This window comes from Macrotis lagotis, chromosome 1 (genome assembly GCF_037893015.1).
Source record: "Macrotis lagotis isolate mMagLag1 chromosome 1, bilby.v1.9.chrom.fasta, whole genome shotgun sequence".
Classification (NCBI taxonomy): Eukaryota; Metazoa; Chordata; class Mammalia; order Peramelemorphia; family Peramelidae; genus Macrotis; species Macrotis lagotis.
The window spans coordinates 535,774,906-535,791,521 of record NC_133658.1 but is presented as its reverse complement, the minus strand read 5'-3'; the positions used below and the strand labels follow the sequence as shown (position 1 = coordinate 535,791,521).

Below are 16,616 nucleotides of genomic sequence, written 5' to 3'. Positions count from 1 at the left end.
GATCTGAGTAGGGGGTGCTGTGCTAAGTCACCAGTCTCACTTTCTCTTCTGGAGCCATCTGGATCCAGTGGCCAGATATGAGTCAAGATGACTGGAGATGACCTTGAAAGTGAGACAATGAGTTAAGTGACTTGGCCAAGGTCACACAGTAAGTGGCTAGTAAGTGGTAAGTTCCTGAGGCTAGATTCAAACTCCCATCGTCCTGACTCCAAGGTCAGTGCTCTATCCACTACACCACTTAACTGCCCTTAGGAGCTCACATACTAATGGAGGAGACAACATCACAAAAAAGAAATTGTACATTCAAGTTATATGCAGTGTTAGTGAAAGTTAGAGTAAAGGTACTGGGATAGCAGGGGCAAGGGGTGGAGGACCAGATGATGAGGGGGGAAAACATCTCCAGAAAAAAGACAGAACTAGAACTGAACCTTTAAGAAAACCAGAGAAGCCAGTAGATGGAAATGAGGAAGATATTTTAGGCATGGGGACACTCACTAACAAGTCAAAAGGTGGGTGAATTGTTCTGTATGAGAAATAGTAAGAGGGTCAAAGCTGCTAGATGGTAGAGCTTGTGAAGGGAATAAAGAAAGAGAAAATTAAAAGGGAAGGAAGGGAACAAGTTGTATAGGACTTTTAAAGTCAAATAGAGAATTTTATACTTGATTCTGGCCATAATAAGGAGCCACCAGAGTTTATTTAGTAAGGGAGATGACTTGGTCATTCCTGAGCTTTAGGAAAATCACTTTGGTCATTGAGCAGATGGATTAGTTAGAGTGGAAAGAATTGAAGCAGGGAGCCCATCCAGAAGGCTCTCATCCAGAAATATCCACCAGGGTGGTGACTGTATGAGTGGAGAAAAGGGGACATATTTGATAAATATTGTAAAGATAAAAGCACTAAGCCTTGGCAACCAATTTGATCCCAGGGGTAAGTATTAATGAAGAACTGAAGATGACACCAAGGTTGTAAACTTGGGTGGCTGGTAGGTAGGTGATTACTAGAAACAAAAATGTTTGAGGAAAGGGAGGTTTTAGGGAAAAGATAATGAGTTCTGTTTGGGACATACCATCTGAGATGACCAAAAATCAATTGATAATATGAGAATGGAGTCCAAAAGAGAGACAATTTACTTGAAGACAAAGATCCTGAATAGTTGAAAATGTGAAAGGAGTGTATTTTGTTTTTGAGGATGTCCCAGGTTTGTCATAATCTATATGCGAATTCCTGGACAAGTGGTTTCCTCTCTCTGGGTCCTTATCTGTAATGCACTGGAATTGAACTAGATGATTTCACCTATAAAAAATGTTTTCTGAATGTCTCCACATCATTTTATTCTAGTTTATTTAAATTACTTCTTGCAGAAAGAATTATTGCATATGGTAAAACCAGATGAGGGAAGGGAGATAGTAATTAAACAAAACGGAGGAGCAGCAATAAGAGTCGCTGATAGTTTCATGTCCCAAAGCTCTACTTTTATTGTATTAGTAACCTATAAATAATGAGTTTTGTATCTGATTAAGATCAACTGAAATATGACTAATTATCATTCCTAAGTAAAGGTCAAGTTAAAAAATAAATACCAAAGGAAGTCTATTTTTTAAAAAAAATTAAATTTTAACTAACATACCAAAGGGGCAATACCCAGGAGTTGGAAATTTTTTTTTAACTTTTGAAGTTGAAGCAGTCATTATACCAAACCTCAATACCTCTTGACTCCCACCCAGACCTCCCAAACAGGTCACAGGCTGCAATGCTTAAGTAGGTAGTGGAAAAGGAAAAAGAAATGGCTTTAAAAAAAAAAAGGAGCTCCTCCCTTGGGAGTTCGGATCTGCTGTGTCAACCTCCCATCTATTGATTGCCCTATTGCACCTTATCTAAGATCACAGTATCTTGACACACAGCTCTCTTTTGAAGCACAGCCTAAAATGAATTTGTGCTAATCTAGAGTATTGACACAACCTATTTCAAGGACCATTTTAGTCTTTTTTGTGACAGATCTGCACTTCCTAAGTTGTTGCTTACTTGAATTTTAGTTTCCATTTTACAGTAGAGGAAGTCCTCATAGAGGGTTCAAGATCATCCCCCAAATAAATCTATGGTCATTACAGGTTTGTTGTGGATATATTTTGGGTAAAACACTATACTAGACATTGTCGAGAGTTTAAAGTAATAAAGAACACAGACTCGTCTTCAAGGATCTAACTTTCACCTCTGCTTTCCTCTAAGAGCAATCATTGCATCACACCCAAGAGTTTCTCTTCTCAGGAAGTTAGATTCTGAGTCACCTGACTAGAATAAAGACTGTTGCAATTAAAGAGAATTGGCAGAATCTTTTTCAAGGCAGAGTATTGGTGATAAAATCTCTCTAGAACTTCTAGTTCCCTAACTTTTTGCTATACTGGATAATTTTTCATGATTTTGTCTTATATCTTCCTTTTTTTTAAATAAATTTATTCACATGCTTTGTTTTTACATTACATTTATAGACTATTTCTATATATTACTTCTCTTGTAACAACATAAAACAATTAAGTACTACATAATATAGTGACCTCTCATCTGAAACTTCATGCAACATTTCTTATTTATGGCACCCTCCCCCCAAACCTCTCTATTCTTTACAAAATAGAAATAAATTTTATCTCCTTTCCAACCCTATCCTTCTGGGGAAAAAAAAGAAAAGCAAATTTCTCTTAATAAATATGTGTAGTCAAGCAAAACAAATTCCCTCAATGACTATTCAAAAAAAATATATGTATTGTTCTATTGAAAAACATGTTTCATTATTGGTTGCCCAGAATCATGAATGGTCATTTTATTGATCATGGTTTTTACAATTTTCAGACTTGCTTATTTTTATAGTATCATTATTATATAAATTGTTCTGTTCATTTCATTCTTAATAAGTTTTTTAAAGTCCTTAAAATTATTCATTTTTATAATCTCAATGTTAGAGTATAAACTGCTATTCTGGTTCTGCTTACTTCATTCTACATCAGTTCATATAGAATCTTTGAAGTAATTTATCTCCTACAACAGAATCAAGGGTGTGGTAGAGTCAGTTTGAAGTATATTATAAAAATTATTTGTTATCTGTGTTAACTGTGAGCATTTTTGCTTGAAAAATGGCAAACTAAAAATTAGGGTTGGAGTATTATTTTGTTGATTGCCAAGACTTATAAATTGACAAAAATGTAAATAATTCAGGTTAACCTTGGAAGTGTGTTGTGCCTACCTTTTTTTGAAAGACTAGTTTTAAACATTTACCAGCAAACCATGAGCTAATAGTAAGTATTAACATACCACAATTTCTTCAGTCGTTTCTCAGTTGATAGAGATTCCCTTAGTTTCTAGTTTCTGCCACTGAGAAAAAAAGCTGTTATAACCAGTTTTTGTTCAATAAAAACTTTTTTCTTGTTCTTTTATCTATTTTGGTTAAAAGCTCACCTAGCAGTGATATAATTAAAAAGAGTTAAAAGGCATACATCATTCAGTAATTTTTGTGCATAATGCAAAATTGGTTTCTAGAATGATTCTACCATTTTGGTCCACCAACAGAGCATCAGTGTGCCTATTTTCCAACATTTATGATTCTCTTTTTTTTGGCTTCTTCTTCTTAGCATTCTATTGTGAGGTGGAATCTAAAATTTGTTTTAATTTGCATTTCTGTAGTGGTGACTTGGAATATTTTTACATATGGTTATAAATAGTTTGGGATCCTTCCCTTGTAAACTCCATATTTAAACTCTTAGATCATTTATCAACTGGGGAATGGCTCTTTTTCTTATAAATTTGAATAAGTTCCTTAGATATCTTGGAAATAAAGCCTTTATCAAAGAAATTTGTTACAAAATTGTTATTTCTGTTGGTAGATTTTAAAGTATTTTTTTTCTTGTCTCCTCCTCTTGAATTTTACTGGTGTCAGATAAGAATATTAGTAATTTGTATGAATTTATTTTTTAACTTAAAGTTTTCTGAAGCTATGAATTTTCAGTGATTTTAGCTCATTTTTTAGTGTTCTGTAAGAATACCATTATAGGGGATGCTAGGTGGCACAGTGGATGGGGCACTGGTCCTGGAGTCAGGAGGACCTGAGTTCAAATGTCCTCAGACACTGAATAATTACCAGCTGTGTGAACTTCAGCAAGTCACTTAACCCCACTGCCTTGTTAAAAAAAAATACCATTAATTCAGCAAAATGTGGTAATTTTATTTCTTCTTTACCAGTGGGCTTGTCTTCAATTTCTTTCCCCTATTTTATTGTGATAGCCAATTTTTTGAGTACCTTGTCAAATAAAAGTGGTAACAATAGAATAACCTTGTTTCATCCCTAAATTGGAAAGAATTCTAGTATATCTCTATTACAAATAATGGTGGGTTTAGCTATATACTATTTGTCATCTTAAGAAAAGAAACATTTGTTCTTATGTTTTCTAGTGCTTTTTTTACTTTACAAAAATGGATGTTGTATTTTGTCAAAAGCTTTTTTCTTGGATCTATTGATCTAATCAATACAATATAAACAAACATTTTTCCTAAGCATTATTTTTATTACTCTTACTCCTCTGCTGTCAAGGTCTTCATTCCTGTAAGGCATTAAGGTGCTGTCTAGTTTGTTATCCATTTATTAGTATTTATTTGTATTATTAGTATTCTCATTGTTTTCAAATCATATTCTATTGATATGTTCTAGCTGCCATTAGCAGCAGCTCTCACATGCCACTTTTAAATAACTTTATTAAATTAGACAGGATGGTTCATCATTGAAAAGATACTATGTGCAGAGGTTGAGTTGAAATAAACACACACACACACACACACACACACACACACACACACACACACACACACACACACACAAACAGAGAGAGAGAGACATTCTTACAAAAACCTTTACCAATTGTGATAATCAGAAGAACATGTTCCTTTTCTGGGTCAACCAAAAGACTTTATAGACCACTGTCTTCTCAGATTTTTTTGCCTACTCCTAGAGTTATGAATGGTATATGGAGAGGACCATAGCTCTAGAATTAAAAGGATCATCAAATCCAACTCTTTTATTTCACAAATGAAAAAAACTTAGCTGAATGACTCCACTCCTCAAGGAGTGGAGTCATTCAGCTAAGTTTTTTTCATTTGCATAAGCATAAAAAGTGGAATTTGAACCCAGGTGTATATAGGAGCCCTGCTAAACACTGCAGAGGATTACTCTACTTATGGAAGAAATACAAGTTTAACAATGGCCCCTTCTTCCCCTTTGAATTCTTTTTTCTGAGTTTAGCCTTGGACATCAGTTTTCTCCCTTTGTACGTAAGGGACTGGTTCTTGAGTGTTGGACTTGTGCAACAGTATACTGTCCTACATTGTCAGTCATTCCTCACATGGTTATCAAGAAGCAGCTTCACTATAGCCCTGAAAGTTTTACACACACACACACATACACACACTTATAAAACCTTTACCAATTGTGATAATCAGGAGAACATGTTCCTTTTCTGGGCCACCAAAAAGATTTTGTAGCCCACTGTCTTCTCAAATTTTTTTGAGCATATAGGTCAAGAGAGGACTCATGGCTGCTAAGAAACATTTTGCCAGCCCCAAATGGCAGAAGACATGACAGAAAAGTGTTAAATTACAGAATCTTGTGTAAAAAGGAAAGTACTACCAAAGAGTGCCACATACTTAGAGAACATAAGCACCAGTCAACCCTGGAACTTGTCAGCACTTATTTTTTTTTTAATGGGGTTGTGACTTGCCCAAGGTCACACAGCTAGGTAATTATTAAGTGTCTGAGGCCAGATTCGAACTCAGGTCCTCCTGACTCCAGGGCTGGTACTCTATCCACTGTGCCACCTAGCTGCCCCTGGCACTGACTTTCTATCAACAGAAAGAGATAATAAGGTACCCTAGATTCATACCTTTGGCATTTTTCTGAACTTTTCTCTCTCCCTAACTTCAAAGATGTAATTTGAGTTAGCAAGATGGTACACTAGATAGAATTCTGAGCCTGCAGTCTGAAAGGCCTGGGTTTGAATCCAAAGGTGGGGCCTTTCTAGCTATGTGACCACGGGCAAGTCATTTAATCTCTGTCTACCTCAGTTTCTTCAACTGCAAAATGGGGATAATATTGGCACCTTCCTCTCAGGTTGTTGTAAAGATCAAATAATATAATATTTGTAAATCCCCTGGCACATAATAGGCACTTAAAAAATATCGACTCCCTTCTATCTCTTTCTGAAATAATCTTATCATTTCTACCTTAACATCTCTCATGCCTTCTCAACATTTACACCTGTCTTTGTTGTTGTTGTTCAAGTCATATTCAACTCTTTGAAACCCCTTCTTGGCAAATATACTAAAGTAATTTGCCATTTCCTTCTCCATCTCATTATTTAGTTGAGGAAACTGAGGCAGGCAGGGTTAAGAGACTTGCCCAGGTTCACACAGCTAGTAAATGTCTTAGATCGTATTTGAATATTGGTCTTTCTGATTCCAGGATCTATATACACTACTCTACCTAGCTGTCCCATTCACATATCTACCACTTTAGTTTAAGCTTTCATTATCTCTCACCCAAATTATTGAAACAGCTTCCTAATTGTTCTTTGCCAATTCCAGTCTATTCTGCAATCTATTACCAAAGTAATTTTCCTTTAGTACATATCTAACCATGTGACTGCCCTAGCTTCCTAATGTCTCTAGGGATAAAATAGAAACCTCTCCATTTAGATTTTTAAATCCCCATACAACTTGGCCCCAAACTATCTTTCTATCCTCACTAGACATTACTCTCCTTTCTGCACTCTGCTATCTAGCCAAACTGGTCCTCTCTCTGTTTCTCACACTCAGCACTCCATCTCTGATCTCTGTGTCTGTGCTAGCCATTCCAGATACTAGGAATGTATTCTTTCTCTCCCTCACTTCAAAGAGATCTTCTTTTTCTTTAAATTACAGCTAAAGCACCATCTTCCCTAGGAAGCCTTTCCTAATTCCCCCTCCCAAATTTCTCTGAATTTAAATTCTTTGAATATATTCATGTAGACATATATACATATATGCATCTATATAATGAATATGTATGTGTATGTGTGTGTGTGTGTGTGTGTGTGTGTGTGTGTATGTGTGTGTGTGGCAGACAAATGGTTCAGTGATAACAGTATGAGTCCTAAGTCAAGAAGATTTATTTTCCTGAGTTCAAATCTACCCTCAGACACTTAATCCATGTGATCCTCCTGAGCAACTCCCTTAATCCTGTGTGCCTTAGGTTCCTCATCTGTAAAATGAACCAAAGAAGGAAATGAAAAACTTCTCCAGGATCTTTTCCAAGAAAACCCCAAATGGGGTTACAAAAAGTTGAACAAACAACTGTTCAATAAAAATGCATATAGATATAGATATATGTATACATTTATGAATATTCATTCTTCATATATATTGAAGATATATAAATATATTTTGTGTATATAAATATACATATATTCATACATACCCCACTAAAATATAAGCTCTTTTAGGGGCAGCTAGGTAGCACAATGGATAGAGCACTGGCCCTGGAATCAGGAGTACCTGAGTTCAAATCTGACCTCAGACACTTAATAATTCTTAATAATTACCTAGCTGTGTGGCCTTGGGCAAGTCATTTAATCCCATTTGCCTTGCAAAAACCTTTGAGAAAAGAAAGAAAAAAAGAATATAGGCTCTTTTGCTAGTAGGAATAGAATCAGTTCTTTGTACTTGTACCCCAAGTGCATAGGACAATATCTAATACATAGTAGGGGCTTAATAAATACTTGTTGATAGGCCACCTTTTGGTTGAGATGTACATACTATATAATAGAGGTTGTATAGGCATATCCAACTAAGAACCAGAAAAATTCCATCATCATTAAAGGATTATGAGGAAAATATGTCTCACTGTCTGAACTTCCTGATAGGATCTATTTGGATCAAGGAAGAAACTTTGAGAGCATACCACTTAATAAGCTGTTAACTTTGGCTGGCAACAGGAAGTCTAGAACAATACTTTATTATCTTCAAAAGTTATCTGCTGGGATGGCTGGGTGGTGCAGTGGATAGAGCACCAGCCCTGGAGTCAGGAGTACCTGAGTTCAAATTAGACCTCAGACACTTAATAATTACCTAGCTGTGTGGCGTTGGGCAAGCCACTTAACTCCATTGCCTGGCAAAAAAGCCTAAAAAAAAAAACCTAAAAAAGTTATCTGCATAATGATGAATTGGAGACCCTGAAACTAGAACTAAAAATCTCAGTGGAGTCAACATATAGCATTCTTAGTGTATGCACACACACACACACACACACACACACACATTTCACAAAAATACACTTCTTCAAGGAATAATGACAGAGGCTTTATGCCATACCAGCTGATGTTTGGTGAGAACTTCCCCCAGTTTTTTAACTTGGTTTCTGGCATCTCTGAAGGTGGAGATAATACATCTCTCAAAAGAATATCCACTTTACTACAACATCAGCTCAGAAAAGTGTTGACAGAAAGAAGTGATAAAATTCAGAAGGTTGGATTGTATGGCCAAGACTTTAAATAAGGAGACAGGTTTTTTTTTCCTTTTGTTCACAAGTTCATAGAAAGCTATTTCATGCATAGTTGGAAAGAAAGAGACTAAAACTTTTGCAATATCTCCCATATACACTCCTTTCTTTCCTTTCATACTGCCACCCCTCTAGTGCAAACCTTCATCATCTCACAGCTGGATAATTGCAATAGCCTTCTAACAAGTCTGCCTCCATCTTTCAGCTCTAGACATTCCCTGTGACTGTCCTCTATTCCTTCAATGCACTTCCTCCTGACCTTGTGATTTTCTTTAAGTCCCAACTAAAATCTCACCTTCTACAGGAAACCTTCCCTTTGTCCTCCCTCTGTTATTTATTTTCTATTTATCCTGCACATAGTTTGTTTTGTATTTATTTGTTCGCATGATACCTCCCCCATTAGATTGAGAGCTCCTTGATGGCAGGGGGCTATCCTTTGTCTTTTTTTTTTTTTGTATACCCAAAGCTTGGCATAGCATCTAGCCTAGAGTAGAATCTTAATAAAAGTTTATTGATTGATTGATTGAAAGTGGCCAATTTTATGGGATGGCTAGGTGGCACAATGGATAGAGTACCAACCCTGGAGTCAGGAGTACCTGAGTTCAAATCCAGCCTCAGACACTTAATAATTACCTAGCTGTGTGGCCTTGGGCAAGCCACTTAACTCCGTTTGCCTTGCAAAAAAAAAAAAAAGAAAGTGGCCAATTTTCAGATTAACCCCAGAACCTGGTAGGGGTTGCAGAAAGACAATACACTGATATCACTTATTGCAGATAGAAAAATTCAATAGACTGATGGTTGAACATAAAGGAGATAAGAAACTAACAGTTTTTCCAGACTCTCTGAATCAAATGTTGACTTAGATGTTTCATGTGATGATGGCTTGACATGTTATATGTAACAATGGACCACCAGTTCAATTAGGGGGTGAGGATTGAACCCACAATAAGACCTTTTCTGCCTAGAATTTCAGTTATAGAAAGACTTTTGTTACAGAGACAGTTTATTAAATACAGTAACATTTCTGGACAGTGTAAATTCTTCCACAAGTTCAAATTTAGGGATGGAGGACAATGATGTTGATAAAGAAGATGAGCAGCTTATACCATCAACATACCATCAGATACAGGGGTAGATAGGTCAACAAATCACAGGAGACCCAGATCTATGACCAGACTAACATGATATTATAGGGGAAACTGAAGAAATAGTTACATATATAATGAGATGACAATACTATTGTTTACCTAAGTAAGATATGTCCTACATGTAATTGTATATTTTCTTTGATGTATGTGGTACTTCTTGAATATTTGTGTACCATAAATATATTGCATAATGTTACTTTTTATCTATTTGCCTATTTGCTATTATTTATTCATGGCCTCTTATTAGGTGTTTGCATTAGATAGAGTGCATATTTGCATTTATGAATGTGTATTACTGCTATGATATATATGTAATACATATTGTATGTAATTTAAATCTCAAGTTACTAGAGAGTTTTCTGGAATTTGGGATTATGAACAACTATACCCAAACAAACCCCATTTGTTTAGGGTATAAAGTAAAGGAGTGGTCCTCAAAAGCCAAAGGCCTAACAACAGAAAGAACAATGAGATTTTAAGATAAATGTAAAAGATGTGGCCACACCAGGTAATCTCTTTATGTATTATAAAGAATGATTCAGAAAGGAAGCATTTTAAAAGGATGAAGAGAGGTAATGTTACTGAACAATTCCTCTCATCTCCCCCTCCTGCTAGACTATAGATTCCCCAAGGCAATAATCCCTGTATCTCTTTTCCTCCTTGATTATCTTCATGGGAGTTGAAAACCTTTTCCTCTGGGCATGGAGGATGGTGGGTGAGGAGATGATTTATCTTTATTTGTTTTAAATTTTTACTTTGTGTTTTTTTAATTAGCATTAACCTCTGGCATTTGCTATTCAGGATCTACATAAGAAAATATATTTGAGAGGAGGCAACTGAGGAGAAGCATTCCCAGAAAAGAGATAGAGATGAATATAACACTGAAGTGTTTTATCAGAAACCTTGTCTTTGGATGGGGGCTCAGAGTTAGCAAAGGAAAATTATAGATCCTTTGATACTACCTTCAGAATAGAGAAGGAAACCTATGTGGGCAATAAGTCAAAGACACCCTGACCATCACATCAATCCTTTAACACTGAAACATGTAAAATAAAGGGGTTAGACTCAATGATCTCTAAGTTATCTTTTATCTCTATGTTCTATGATCTGTTTGCATCCTATAAATACATAAAAATGTATTGTAAATATAAAGTGTAAATTTAAAGATTGAGTATGCTCATTTGGGGCAACCAGGTGGTGCAGTGGATAGAGTACTGGACCTGAAGTCAGAAAGACTCATCTTTCTAAGTTCAAATCTGTCTTAGATGCTTACTAGTTGTATGACCCTGGGCAAGTCACTTAACCCTCTTTGCCTCAGTTCCACATCTACAAAATGAATTAGAGAAGGAAATGGCAAACATTTGGCAAACCAATGGCAAAATGGTATCCTTGTCAAGAAAACCCCAAATGGAGTCACAAAGAGTTGGAAATGACAGAAATGACTGAACAACAAATACCATGCTCTTTAAGACTATAGTTCTACATTGGCAAATAAAATTCTCTTATAAAGGAAAGGATTTCAAAGAATATCTATTCTAGCTTACTTAGTTTATAGATTTGAAAACTAAACCCAGAGAGGGAAAATAATTTCTCCAAATTGAAAGATCTGGAAATAAATCCAGATTATTTTCTCTTTCAAGCACATCAAGGTTGAACATGATTTTCTATTGACTATAGCCCCTATTCAATTAATGCCAAATTTTAATTACCTATGGTAACATTAGAAAATTGAAATACAGATAGGTTACTGGAAGTAATCAGTTTAGCCAAGAGATATAACTTCTTTTACCCTCTTTGTCTTAAATTAGAGCTGCTAATAAGAAATAAAATAAGTTGTGTCTCACTTTCTTTTCCCTCACTTACCCGTCAGGTAGAAAAACTAGAGTGTAATAAAATAGCTTAAATGTGGGTGAAGGAAGGAAAAGAAGGAGAAGACACCAAAAATAATGAACAACATGAATAATTGGTCTCTGACTTGGAAAGTGATTTCCCTCCCCCTTCTCTCCTTTTCACAGGCAATTCTTTTAAAAGTAGATGGGGGGTAGCTAGGTGGCATAGTGGGTAGAGCACTGGCCCTGGAGTCAGGAGGACCTGAGTTCAAAGCTGGCCTCAGACACTGAATAATTACCTAATCATGTGACCTTCAGCAAATCACTTAACCCCATTGCCTTGCAAAACCCCCCCAAAAAAAGTAGATGAAAGAGCAGTATGGACACCAACTTGAAGTATTGCCACAATTGCCTTTTTACTGCTATCCTGTAATTTAGGAAGGGTTATTTAAACATCAGTGTAGATTTTTTTTAAAAATCTGATTAATTAGATAAATGACTTCTAGCATCCGTCTGATTCTATTTTCATGTTCTAAACTATTGAAAAAGTATTACAATCTAATGAATTAGCAATCTCTCTCCATTTATGGGGTCTATGCTGGCATGGGGACCATGTAGCATCACACCATAATGTTCTGATGAAGTGACAGGGATTTCCTTATTGACAACACAGAATAAGATACCCTAAAAAAACACGTGGCAATCTCATGGAGCCTCCAAAAGAGTAAAGAATAAGGAACATAGATCTCTAGCATAATATTTTCCCATTATTCCTTGATTTACACAAAATTATTTTAAATCTATAGTTGAATCTTTATTAGGAAATTTACATCCTCTTTGGGGCTAGACTTTAAGTTTATGAACATTTATTAATTTGGGGGTTTTTATAGTACAAGTTACCTCAGAAAATTCTAAAAATTATTTCCACTTGAGCACATACCATAGATATCCAATACCTTCTGGGCCTCAGTTTTCTCATCTGTAAAATGAGGGGATTAGACTAACAATGGTCTAAAACCAGATTCCAGTTCTAAAATGTATGATCCTATGTCTGTACTTAATTTTCAAGGGAGAAAGCTACTGATATCACATGTCCACTATTTAATAGGAAAAGAAGAAATACAAGGCCACCCAAAGTTTTACAGGACTTCAGACAATAGAAAGTGAGCCTACCTTTTAGTAATTTGTAGGGAGCAAGGCCTCACTCTGGGGTCATGCAGAATGAACCTACAAATCTTGGATAGGGATCCTGAACAGCAGTAGAGTAGTTGACCAAATTCAGGAGAACATAGATAAAAGGATGCCCTCCCTCCATTCTGATATCTTAGAACATATTATTTTAGTGTATTCATTGTTAAATTAATACAGCTCTCCTACAAATATAGCTTCCCCCAGTTCCAACTACCTGAAGTGAAACTCTGATAGGGTACTCTGGAAATCTCTCACAACTCATTTCAGATCCAGGTGCCATGGTCACACCATTTAGAATGCAGCTTTGAGAGGTTGTTTTCTTTTTTGAGATGAATGTAGAAGTTTTGCCTCTATGTCTTTCTTTTCTTTTTCCCAAATTAGCATTAGGCACACCATCAGGGAGGATGGACACCTTTGCTCCGATTCAGAATTTAATGAGGGATTTCCCCAAGATAAAGGAAATGCCGGTTCAAAAATTACTCGGTATCCGTTTCTCTTCAGAAGTGAATACCCCACATAAAGACATACCCCACAGAAACACAAACCCAGTTTCTCACACAGCCAATACAATAGTTCCTTATAAGCTAAAAACCTCTCTGTATCGATGTATTGGATAGCATTAGATTGTAGTCTGGATTTTCATTTACGAAAATCCTCTAAGCATTGCTTTCCTCCCTTGCTAAGAGACTACAACGAATCCCTCTGTGAATAAAAATTTATATGCCGAGAGAGAAAATGCATATACATATTTCAACATATATGTACACGTGTATAGAAACGCGTATGCATATGCATCCTTTGTCTTTACTTACCAATCGAGGCTGAGGACATGTGTGCTCTATTTCCTCCATGGTTTCTGAGGGAAGCTCATTAGAAAGGGATTTTGGGATACCTGTTTCTGACTCAGCATCAGTGGTGAGCACTGGCATGGCCAGTGAATGCTCCCGGCAGCTTTACCCCTTCTGTTGTTCTCCTTTCAGGCGGAAAATGTTTTCTTTGTCACATACTTCCCCCACCCCCCTTCTTCTTTCTTCCTTCCCTGGAGGGACTAAAGGGTTTTGTTGTTTTGTGGTTTGGTTTTTTTCCCCCTTCCCCTTCTTTCCAGGAGACGCAAGGCAGCAAGGCCTCACTTTATCACTATAACAACGAGTCGGCACTGAAGCAGCTGGTGTAGGATACAGTAGTCTCATTTGCATGATGCTCTCTGGTTGGCTACTGTCATCATAGTACCACTTCATTGGAGGTATGTGCTGTATTGGCAGGGCAGAACTTGGAGCTTTTGTATCTTCTTTTTAATTTGGTGGCAAAGGACTGTCAGTCTGGCTGAAAGCAGTATAGCTGCACTACTGAGATAAGAAGAAACTGCTCAGATGAACGAGGCTACTCTGAGAGGAAACACCAGAATGTCCCTTCATGAAATGAGAACTATGACTATGACCTTGGAGGTGTGTGTGCATGTCGTCCTTTGAGAGTCCTGAAACTGAACTTAGCATTCAATAACACATTTAGTAAGCTCCTCCTGTGTATGGAGCTTTTTGAGGGGGACTTCTTTCACTTAGACATATGAAGACAAATGCAAATTTACAGAAGGACATGACAGAGGAATGCTGATTGATTAGGTGAATTAGGGAAAAAATGCATGGAGGAGATGGCAGAATACGAGGTCAAAAAGTGGTCTAATATGCAGAACAGAGATATGAATTGCTGCTTTATGAAGTAAGGATAGAAAGGTACAGGGGGCACCAGGTTGTAGAAAATTTGAATGCCATTCAGAGGGGGAGAGAGAGAGAGAGAGAGAGAGAGAGAGAGAGAGAGAGAGAGAGAGAGAGAGAGAGAGAAGGAGGGAGAGATTAATATGTGAGGAATGATAAATATGTGTGTGTATATGTATATATACGGAGAGATGATATTTGAGAAAAGATGAAACCATATATATATATATATATATATATATCAACAGAGATGGATAATAATGGATATATATGTTAACAGACATATAAATGAAGAGAGTGAGTACATTTATTAAGTGCTTCCTTTTTGTCAAAAGTTGAGTTAAATTTTGGGAATAAAAATAAAAGCATTTAACAGTCCCTGACTTCAAGGAGTTTATATTCTTTTTTTTTTAGGTTTTTTTTGGCAAGGCAATGAGGTTAAGTGGCTTGCCCAAGGCCACTAGGTAACTGTTAGGTATCTAAGGCCCTATTTGAACTCAAGTACTCTTGACTCCAGGGGCCAGTGCTTTATCCACTGCACCACCTAGCTGCTCAGGAGTTTATATTCTAATGGGGGAAGATAACACATGTAGGGAGTGCTGGAAAGTATAGTGAGGAAAGAGGAAAGATACCTCAATAGGAATGATGCAGAAGAAAAGGAGAAGGATGTATAATTCAGAAAGAATGGAGGTGAAAGTGAGGTGAAGTGTGGCAAAGGAGTCTCCCAAAGTAGCATGGGGGAAAGAATCATCAGTGAAGAGAGGAATCTTTCCAGAGGGACAGTACAGATCAAAGAAATGAGAATGGTTTTAAGAGTCATTGCAGAGGTGAGATCAGAGGTGAGATTTGAACATGAGGAAGGAGGGAGAAAGAGTCAGAGATGGCACTAAGGCTTCAAACTTGGGAGAACAGGTGAATGGTAGCCAACAGAAATAATGGAAGAAGAAAATCAAGCCAAAGACAAATAGATAATAAACTTAGTTTTGGACTTGTATTTGGACTACCTTGGTGGAGATGTCCTACAGACAGTTGATATACTGATCTGGAACTCAGAAGGTCAGGACTAGAAATATAGACTTGGAAAATTACTATAGGAGTGAATGAAGTTTTCAAAAAAATATGAAGAATGGAGACTAGGGAAGAAAAGAGGAGAGGACAGGAGAATAGAGAAGGGGAGAAGAGGGGAGGGGAGGGGAGGGAGGAGAAGAATCAGAGAATTATGCAATTTAGTGATGGAATGGAACTGAATGATCATCTAATCCAATCCTGTCATTTTATAGATTAAGAAACTGAGATCTAGGGAGATTAAGTGCTTTGTCTGGGTTCACATTAGGGACAAGTAGTTGTTTGGGGAGTCAAACCCAGGATCTCTGATTCAAAACCTAGTCTCAGCATCTAAAAGAGTAATGCCAAATCTTGTCATTTTTAGCTTCACAGCATTTATCATATAAGTTCCCTTCTGTCCATTCATATAGCCATCACCCTACTTCAAATCCTCATCACCTTTCTCCTTGATTATTGAAATGGTCTTCTAATTGGTCTCCACTTGAAGTATCTTTCCACTCCAAGAGGTCACCCAGCTTCCAAAAGCAATTGTCCTATTAGACAAAGACCAACATCTCACACACCATATACCAAGATAAGCTTTAAATGGGTACTTGACTTAAACATAAATGATGACATCAAAACAAATGAGAGAGAAAAAGAAGAAATTACCCTTTAGATCTTTGAATAAGGAAATAATTCATCACCATTGAAAGAGAAGATCATAAAAGATAAAATGGACAGTTTTGATTATCTAAAATTAAAGTGGTTTTTTTTTCACAAACCAGACTAATACAGTTAAAAATAGAGGACAGGCAGGTAACTGAGGAATAAAAAATCTTTGTAGCAAATTTATTATAAATGTTTTATTTCAAATATGTATAAGGAAGTGATTCAAATGTATGAGTAAGAGTCATTGCCCAATCAATAAATGATAAAAAAAGGATATGAACAAGGGGCAGTTAGGTCACGCAGTGAATAGAGCACTGGCCCTGGAGTCAGGAGGACCTGAGTCCAAATCTGAACTAAGACATTTAAAAATTACCTAGCTGTGTGGCCTTGAGCAAGTCACTTAGCCCCATTGCCTTGCAAAAACCTAAAAAACAAAAGAAAAGGATAGGAA

At 36.6% G+C, this 16,616-nt stretch overlaps 1 protein-coding gene across 4 annotated transcripts in view; it reads right to left on the bottom strand.

The window, feature by feature from the left end:
• The window catches only part of PCYT1B (phosphate cytidylyltransferase 1B, choline), a 104,470-nt gene extending 90,585 nt beyond the window's left edge, over positions 1 to 13,885 (bottom strand). For 3 of the 4 annotated variants that reach the window (XM_074233116.1, XM_074233123.1, XM_074233140.1), the window contains exon 1: positions 13,550 to 13,885. In XM_074233116.1, the coding sequence (XP_074089217.1) occupies positions 13,550 to 13,666 (117 nt within the window). In that variant the 5' untranslated portion in view covers positions 13,667 to 13,885. The remainder of the gene's footprint in view (positions 1 to 13,549) is intronic. The other variant, XM_074233149.1, reaches the window with a different exon arrangement.
• Positions 13,886 to 16,616: the final 2,731 nt, after the last annotated feature.